Source organism: Diabrotica undecimpunctata, chromosome 3 (assembly GCF_040954645.1).
Source record: "Diabrotica undecimpunctata isolate CICGRU chromosome 3, icDiaUnde3, whole genome shotgun sequence".
In the NCBI taxonomy this organism is placed as follows: Eukaryota; Metazoa; Arthropoda; class Insecta; order Coleoptera; family Chrysomelidae; genus Diabrotica; species Diabrotica undecimpunctata.
In genome coordinates, this window is record NC_092805.1 from 113,620,973 (window position 1) to 113,630,391 (window position 9,419).

At 35.3% G+C, this 9,419-nt stretch overlaps 1 protein-coding gene across 1 annotated transcript in view; it reads left to right on the forward strand.

Annotated features, from left to right (window-relative positions):
• The window catches only part of LOC140437247 (putative inorganic phosphate cotransporter), a 49,071-nt gene extending 40,151 nt beyond the window's left edge, over positions 1–8,920 (forward strand). The window contains exon 8 of the mRNA XM_072526653.1: positions 8,760–8,920. Within this exon, the coding sequence (XP_072382754.1) occupies positions 8,760–8,897 (138 nt within the window). The 3' untranslated portion in view covers positions 8,898–8,920. The remainder of the gene's footprint in view (positions 1–8,759) is intronic.
• Positions 8,921–9,419: the final 499 nt, after the last annotated feature.

The following is a 9,419-nucleotide window of genomic DNA, read 5'->3' on the forward strand; positions in this document are numbered from 1 at the left end:
GGGGACAAGGTCCTCTGAATCTCAAATGTAAATGAGAATGCAATCCACTCTTAACTGATCAACATTTAATATGTCATCACAGGTGTTCCGTGTGCAATGCCGCCAGGTCACCCATGTACAGCTTGGAACAACAAGAGCCATTTGCTGATCGGTCTAGGTCACCGAAACCCAATTAATTATATTTATATCAACAGAAACAACTACTCAGAGGGCTAATACCCCTACCGGCATTGAATTATACTATTGATCCTATAGTCGCAGAACAACACAACCCATCAAGTGTGAAACGCCAAACAGCTGTTTCGGTCCGCCAGACCTGATCAGTGACGCTTGGCTTCTCCATTGAAAAGTGTTCGTTCTGCTTAAGGGGACAAGGTCCTCTGAATCTCAAATGTAAATGAGAATGCAATCCACTCTTAACTGATCAACATTTAATATGTCATCACAGGTGTTCCGTGTGCAATGCCGCCAGGTCACCCATGTACAGCTTGGAACAACAAGAGCCATTTGCTGATCGGTCTAGGTCACCGAAACCCAATTAATTATATTTATATCAACAGAAACAACTACTCAGAGGGCTAATACCCCTACCGGCATTGAATTATACTATGGATCCTATAGTCGCAGAACAACACAACCCATCAAGTGTGAAACGCCAAACAGCTGTTTCGGTCCGCCAGACCTGATCAGTGACGCTTGGCTTCTCCATTGAAAAGTGTTCGTTCTGCTTAAGGGGACAAGGTCCTCTGAATCTCAAATGTAAATGAGAATGCAATCCACTCTTAACTGATCAACATTTAATATGTCATCACAGGTGTTCCGTGTGCAATGCTGCCAGGTCACCCATGTACAGCTTGGAACAACAAGAGCCATTTGCTGATTGGTTTAGGTCACCGAAACCCAACCAATTATGATTGGATCAACAGAAACAACTACTCCGTGGGCTAATACCCCTACCGGCATTGAATTATACTATTGATCCAATGGTCGCAGAAAAACACAACCCATCAAGTGTGAAACGCCAAACAGCTGTTTCGGTCCGCCAGACCTTATCTGTGACGCTTGGCTTCTCCATTGGAAAGTTGTCCGTTCTGCTTAAGGGGACAAGGTCCTCTGAATCTCAAATGTAAATGAGAATGCAATCCACTCTTAACTGATCAACATTTAATATGTCATCACAGGTGTTCCGTGTGCAATGCTGCTAGGTCACCTATGTGATCAGTTAAGAGTGGATTGCATTCTCATTTACATTTGAGATTCAGAGGACCTTGTGCCCTTAAGCAGAACGGACAACTTTCCAATGGAGAAGCCAAGCGTCACTGATGAGGTCTGGCGGACCGAAACTGCTGTTTGGCGTTTCACACTTGATGGGTTGTGTTGATCTGCGACCATTGGATCAATAGTATAATTCAATGCCAGTAGGTGTATTACCCCTCGGAGTAGTGGTTTTTGTTGATCCAAACATAATTGGTTGGGTTTCGGTGACCTAAACCGATCAGCAAAGGGCTCTTGTTGTTCCAAGTTGTACATGGGTGACCTGGCAGCATTGCACACGGAACACCGGTGATGACATATTAAATGTTGATCAGTTAAGAATGGATTGCATTCTCATTTACATTTGAGATGCAGAGGACCTTGTCCCCTTAAGCAGAACGGACAATTTTCCAATGGAGAAGCCAAGCGTCACTGATGAGGTCTGGCGGACCGCAACAACTGTTTGGCGTATCACACTTGATGGGTTGTGTTGTGCTGCGACCATTGGATTAATAGTATAATTCAATGCCGGTAGGGGTATTAGCCCTCGGAGTAGTTGTTTCTGTTGATCTAAACATAATTAATTGGGTTTCGGCGGCCTAAACCGATCAGCAAATGGCTCTTGTTGTTCCAAGCTGTACATGGGTGACCTGGCAGCATTGCACACGGAACACCTGTGATGACATATTAAATGTTGATCAGTTAAGAGTGGATTGCATTCTCATTTACATTTGAGATTCAGAGGACCTTGTCCCCTTAAGCAGAACGGACAACTTTCCAATGGAGAAGCCAAGCGTCACTGATAAGGTCTGGCGGACCGAAACAGCTGTTTGGCGTTTCACACTTGATGGGTTGTGTTGTTCTGCGACCATTGGATCAATAGTATAATTCAATGCCGGTAGGGGTATTAGCCCACGGAGTAGTTGTTTCTGTTGATCAAATCATAATTGGTTGGGTTTCGGTGACCTAAACCGATCAGCAAATGGCTCTTGTTGTTCCAAGCTATACATGGGTGACCTGGCAGCATTGCACACGGAACACCTGTGATGACATATTAAATGTTGATCAGTTAAGAGTGGATTGCATTCTCATTTACATATAAAATACTAGCTTTTATCCTCGATTCGATTGTGATGGCGTCTTCTGCCGAGAAGTATCCCTTGAAAATACAACTTTTTTTAATAAAATGTATCATCTGTGCTTATTTGTGTCCCTGTCAAAATTGCAAAAATAATCAATATGATCGGTTAAAAAGTTAAACAGGGAATGCGAAAAAAAAACAAGCCGACAAACACCTTACACTCACATTTATAATATTAGTTAATATTTTCACAGAAAAAAAGACAAAGCATAACCAGAGATAGATAAAAACTAAGCATCTTAACGAAAGAATCTTATTAACACAGCGCCAAACCACATTTTCAAAATTCACAACATTTTTAATGCATTTACAACCCCTAACATTAAATGCTTTTTAATACACAACGTTTTAGCAATGTGCTTCAAAAAATTATACACATGGCGCTGAGAAATAAGGTTATAAAACCTTTCAAAAAGAATAAAAGACTGCAGATAACAAGAAAGTAAGATAAAACCAATAATATATTGTAAATCCAAAAACTAAACAAAAAATATCCATTCTAAGAATTAAACTCAAACGCGAATCGACCAGATGTTACTCGAACCTTTATAAACCTGGAATCTAAGACAATCTAAGTGACTAACTGGCTTCCAAAATCGTATCACATCCTGTAGATGCCAATTGAACCGCTAAGCTGTAACGACATGAATATCGCTTCAACTCAATATACACAAATCGATGGTGGCGCTGCTTATTTTTTGCCTCGAACTACGATTTATTTACGAATCAAAAAACGGTCCAATTGGATTCCGGGTTCATATCGCGTAAAGAGCCTTATAATATCATCCACTATGCGTTTCTGATATTATTTTGAAGAGGTCAATTGGCATCCGAATACCGGATGCCAATTGACCAGCGGAAGCCAATTGAACCTACAACTTTACATGTGGGAAGTCAATTGTTACGGTAAATAAATATATATATATATATATATATAAATATATATATATATATATATATATATATATATATATATATATAAATATATATATATATATATATATATATATAAATATATATATATATATATATAAATATATATATATATATATATATATATATATATATATATATATATATATATATATATATATATATATATATATATATATATATATATATATGAAAGTAAAAGATTGCATTTCATTTCAAGTTTCAAGCGGAACTCCACCATTGCTCTACACGTGTTTCGAGTTATTCAACTCATCATCAGGAGCACTTGTGGAAGTTCAACTGAAATGAAATGCAGTCTAGTATTTGGTTATTATAACCAATATAACAGCCAGGTACGCTAGCAGCGACATCTATACGAAGTAACAAGAAGTCCAGAGACCTCTCTCTGATAGTAAATTAGGTGAACCGCAAATTCAAAGCCTCTTACTAGAGACTTTTAACGACGCTAGAAGTATCTTTTTACTTCAACATGCATCTACGATTCACCTTTGAAAATTACTATCTTTTTCGCTCTTTACGTAGAGAAAGACGTTTAAATGAAAGTAAAAGATTGCATTTCATTTCAAGCGGAACTCCACCATTGCTCTACACGTGTTTCGAGTTATTCAACTCATCATCAGGAGCACTTGTGGAAGTTCAACTGAAATGAAATGCAGTCTAGTATTTGGTTATTATAACCAATATAACAGCCAGGTACGCTAGCAGTGACATCTATACGAAGTAACAAGAAGTCCAGAGACCTCTCTCTGATAGTAAATTAGGTGAACCGCAAATTCAAAGCCTCTTACTAGAGACTTTTAACGACGCTAGAAGTATCTTTTTACTTCAAATTTTTATTTACTATCAGAGGGAGGTCTCTGGACTTCTTGTTACTTCGTATATATATATATATATATATATATATATATATATATATATATATATCAAGTGATTATGAGGGCTTCCAGGATTCCAGGAGCCCTAATGTAATCTATAGACTACACTTGTTTAGTGGAAATGCCAAAAATAACTCGAGAGATTGGATCTTACCATTGCTACACTTAAATGGATGTCAGGTTATTGAAAAATATACGGCAGCAAAAAAGCTGATGAACAAAATACTTTGATCCAGAACTGGCTTTAGGGGTCTCAAAAAGCACTATCAGCGACCGGAAAAAACTAAGATCCTCACACAACATAACTCCCACTGGAAAAGTATAGGCGGTCAAGCACATGAAAAATGCATATTGGATGGACATGCGCCAATAGGTTTGAAGTACAGAGGAAAACAAGCAGAAATTAGCTTAGAATCGTTAAAGGCTCCCTTAGATATGCGCTAGTCAATGGTAATCTGCATACAGCAAGGCTGGTGTTGTGATACTATTTTATTGTGGCACCTTAATTCAATTTGCTATTTTTACTGGAAATTAACCACAATTTTAGTTCTAATGTTTATTTTGATGTTTCGATTCCCACATTTTCCACAAGTGGAATGTGCGAGTCCGAGACTACTAAGGAATTCGAAAACCATATGGTGTTCATCTACTAGACCTGTGTCCTGCTGGTGCAATATTCTAGAATTCTGGAATGTATACCATGAATAAATGGAAAGATGTATAATAAGTACTCAGTATGCACAATACGGACTCAGACTAAATATCACAAAAACCAAATGGATGTTAGTAAGCAAAACCCAACAACCACCACAGCAACTGATATTAGACAATGAAAGAATTGAACACGTGGATTCGTACATCTACTTGGGAACAACAGTTAACTCAAATTGGGATCAAGCGAAGGAAATACGTATAAGAGTAGAAAAGACAAGAGCATCGTTCACTAGCATGAAGCAAATTTTCACCTCTAAAAGCCTCACCCTACCTCTCAAAATTCGACTTCTGAAATGTTATGTATTCCCGGTTTTGTTATATGGAATGGAGGCGTGGACAATGACCGCAACATTGATGAAAAAAGTAGAGGCCTTCGAAATGTGGGCTTATCGACGTATATTACGTATATCCTGGACTGAGCACGTGACCAACGAAGAGGTACTACGCCGGATAGGTAAAGAGAGAGAGGTAGGAATAAGTATAAAGAAAAGAAAGTTGGAATACTTGGGTCACGTTATGAAACATAATAAATATAAAGTACTACAACTGATCGTTCAAGGGAAAATAGACAGCAGAAGGGGTCCAGGGAGGAGAAGACACTCGTGGCTCCAAAACTTGCGGCAATGATTCAGATTGTCATCTGCTGAACTATTCAGATCTGCCGTAAACAAAGTCAGAATAGCCATGTTGATTGCCAACGTTCGGAACGGACAAGGCACATGAAGAAGAATAATAAGTCAATGAGCTACGGGGCCGATTTATAACAGATAACTTTCAGAAAAAAAAATGACGAAAAAGGAAGCACTATATTTTTGATTTTAAAACTATACTTAAGGAATCTTTAAGAAATGGTTTAAAATGGTATAATCTAACATTCTTATTATTTGACAGGAGTAACTTGTAATTTGGAAAATGAACTTTTTGGTCGAATAGAAAGTTGTTCTTTGGTAGTAAGGTTATTGTGGCATTGTTTTGGTAATACAATATCACAATAAAATACAGCGATATTGTAGTAATATAAGTAATATCAATTAAATGGACTTTTTAATAAAAGGGTCTATATAATAGGTATTTGCGCCCTACAATTCAGTTATGCTAAGCGGCTTTTAAGCGGTTTAGGTGAGACGTTTCTCTATAGTCGATATATGTCTAATTATAATTTTACCTATACCTATACCTATACAGTGATGAGTGTCTTACCACCCGGCTTTTTAACGTAAGAGATAGAAAACACAGTTACCTTGTGAAATAAAAAGAGATGAAACTCGTAGAGGTGAGAAATAATCGGAGAAACCTATAATTTATATTACATTACATTACCACTATCGATAGTCTCACACCTTTAGACATTAGCTTCGAGCTAAATCACCTCGGTCATAATTATTATGAGTAACGTAGAATGTGTGACGTATTTCCATTTTTTAATTTCGCATAAAGTAAAAACTGATTGACCACAATAAAGCAAAAATGTGAATAAAATAATTTAATTAATAGTGATTATTTAATCTAAAGTTTTAAATTATTAACCAAGCATAATTTCTACTATGATTTGAGGAGTTTCATACACTCTTGTGACAGAATAATTATAAATCCTTCGTGGATTAGTGGTAAGAATTCGACATTGCGACACAGACATCGCAGACGATTAGAGTTCAAAACCCACATGTGATTTTCTTTTTTTTTAATAATTTGAAATTATGCAAAGATCGCTTTGCTTTGAATCATTAAACATTTATGTCAGTCGTTACTAGTATTAGAAGTGTTTAAAGTTAAAACAAAAAATCTTATTGACAAAACAGTATCGTCGTACTTTTGAAAATAAAGTAAAAATTCTTTAAAATTAAAAGAACTTTTAAAGAATGTTTAAATAAGTAAAAATTCTACAAAAATAAAAAAAATATTGTAAATAAACGTATTTACAATATGTTCAAATAAGCCTTCATTAGCAGCAGAACAATAACCCAAACTGTCACTAAAGAATTATAAAAGTCTGATGGATCAGAGTTCAAGGCACGATGTTCTCATCGTTACATCTCTCATATAGTTTGGACTTGATATATCCCCAATTAAAAAAATCACAAGGTGCAAGATCGCAGGCCAAAAAATATCTCCGTGGCCACTAATCAATCGATTAGGAAAAGTCGCACTGAGATATTCACTGACGATGCGAGAATTATGTGCAGGACAACCATCGTGTTGAAACCATATGGAATCAAAAGTTATTGGTAAATTACGAAGGGCTGGGACAATTTCATTTTGCAGAAGTTCCAAGTATTTCCGCCCAGTCAACATACCGTCTATAAAAAATGGACCAATGACATGATTCCCTATTATGCCTCCCCAAACATTTACTTTTCGAAGACACTGGGTACGAGCGACATAAATCTGACGAGGATTTCCTCGATACCAATACCTACCATTGATTGAATTGTGACGGCCATGCAATGAAAACGTACATTCATCGGTGAACAAAACGTTCTCTAAAAAATGTTCATCTTGATGTGACATTTCCATTGCAGTTTGACAAAATTCTAAACGTCTATATTGATCCCCAGGGAATTGTTCGTTGGATTTATGAAGTTTATAGGGACGGTATCGATGTCTTTAAAAAATTTCACCTACTCTAAATCTTGGAATTCCATATTGTTCTCCGAGACGAGATGTTGATTGGGTAGGATTTTGCTCAATACTTGCACAAATCAAAGTGTCCCTTAGTTCCAAATCTGGATTTACCTCTCTTCGTCTGCGAACTCCTCTTGGAGCGAACACAGATCCATAAGTAAAAAAATTACGTATAATAGACTGAATTGTTGATTGTGATGGAGCCGGCCTATTTGGAAACATATTTACAAATTGTTGTCTAATCATGTTGTCTGATAATCCATTCACATGCCAGACAACAATTTGCACTTTTTCCTCGACCGTTAAAATCCTTTTCACGAATTGTTTTTTCAATAAAAAGTTTCTATTTACCGTAAATAACACTTCTCGGTGTGTTATTATTTGATAACTTGAAGGCTTGATGATTTGGTTAGCTATAAAGCAGGTAGCTGTTCGCGCGCATCCATTCCAATGTCGTCAATTGTTTTGAAAATCATTACCTGTACAGAGAAATTGATATTAACACTGAGAATTTAGTGATGGACTTGACATTAAACAGTCTTCAATGGATTATTTTCAATTCACAACTGAAGACTATAAAACTGGAATTGAATTTGAAATATTTTTTATTTCTATTTTATAACATTGGAATAAGAATAAATTGTAACTAATGAGTTTTTCGAAAACTTGTTACCTAATATGTATCATATTTTCTATTATTTTTAATTGAGTAAAACAAAAATTTTACCCTTGGTGTGAATTGAACCCCAGTCTTCTTGTCAATAGACAACGTCTCTAACTATTACTCCAATTTTACATACAATAATTGTTTTCGGAAAAACATACCTACCTTTAGTTTAGTCAAATATTTCAGTTGAGTTGTTTTTATTATTAAATAAACTTAAAGATTTATAATTTAAAATCGCTACTAATTAATGTTTTTTACTATAATATATCTTAATATATTAAATCATTTATTCTAACATCAGAAATTATTAAAATAAAATATTTTCGAGGTCATCCGTATAATTATGACTGAAGTCAAACAGACACGTCTAATACTAGCCTTATCTTGTACTATCTCACAACTTAATCTGTCTTCTATCCTTTCCGCTATTTTGCCGGGTGGTAAGACACTCATCACTGTATAAGTTACATTTGTTTGTTATAGATCTTTTGGTTGATTTAAAATAATAACACCTATTTTTATTATTTTTTAGGATGATAAGGAGCTATGGAACATTATATTTTCTGTCTCAGCAGGATTCTATATTACTGCTGGAATTACCTTCATTCTATTTGCTTCTGGAGATGTACAACCATGGAACTATTACAAGAAATCTAATACTGTACCATAAATATTTTATTTGTTTTTGACAAAGTCGTTTTATTTTAAAGACCAAAGCCATAAATATTCATTGTTTATAACAGGACAAATTATTATTATTTTTAAATTTGTGTATCTTACATCAATTTTATGTTTCCGTAATAACATGTTAGTATAAACTTGAAATAGAAGAAAACGTAAAAAAATTAATATTTATTTAAAGATAAGTTTACTTTTTGATGTGATAAAATTAAAGTATTATACTCTGGCAAGAAATTAAGGAGGGTGACTAATAAATGTAACAGGATATATGAATTGTACCAGGTGAAAATGGAACACGCCGTTTACTAATAAGAAAATCGAAATAGTATAGGCCCACAACATTTTGATAGCTCTCCCTACATTTTAATAAGTAATATGCGATATGAATGAGCCAGCTGTAACAACACACGCATTTACGATACGTTTTAATAAATTAATATTTGGTCAGCACAATTTATGCGAATTCGAAATTATTTACTCCTTATCAGTGGCGTTTCATGAAGGCATCTTA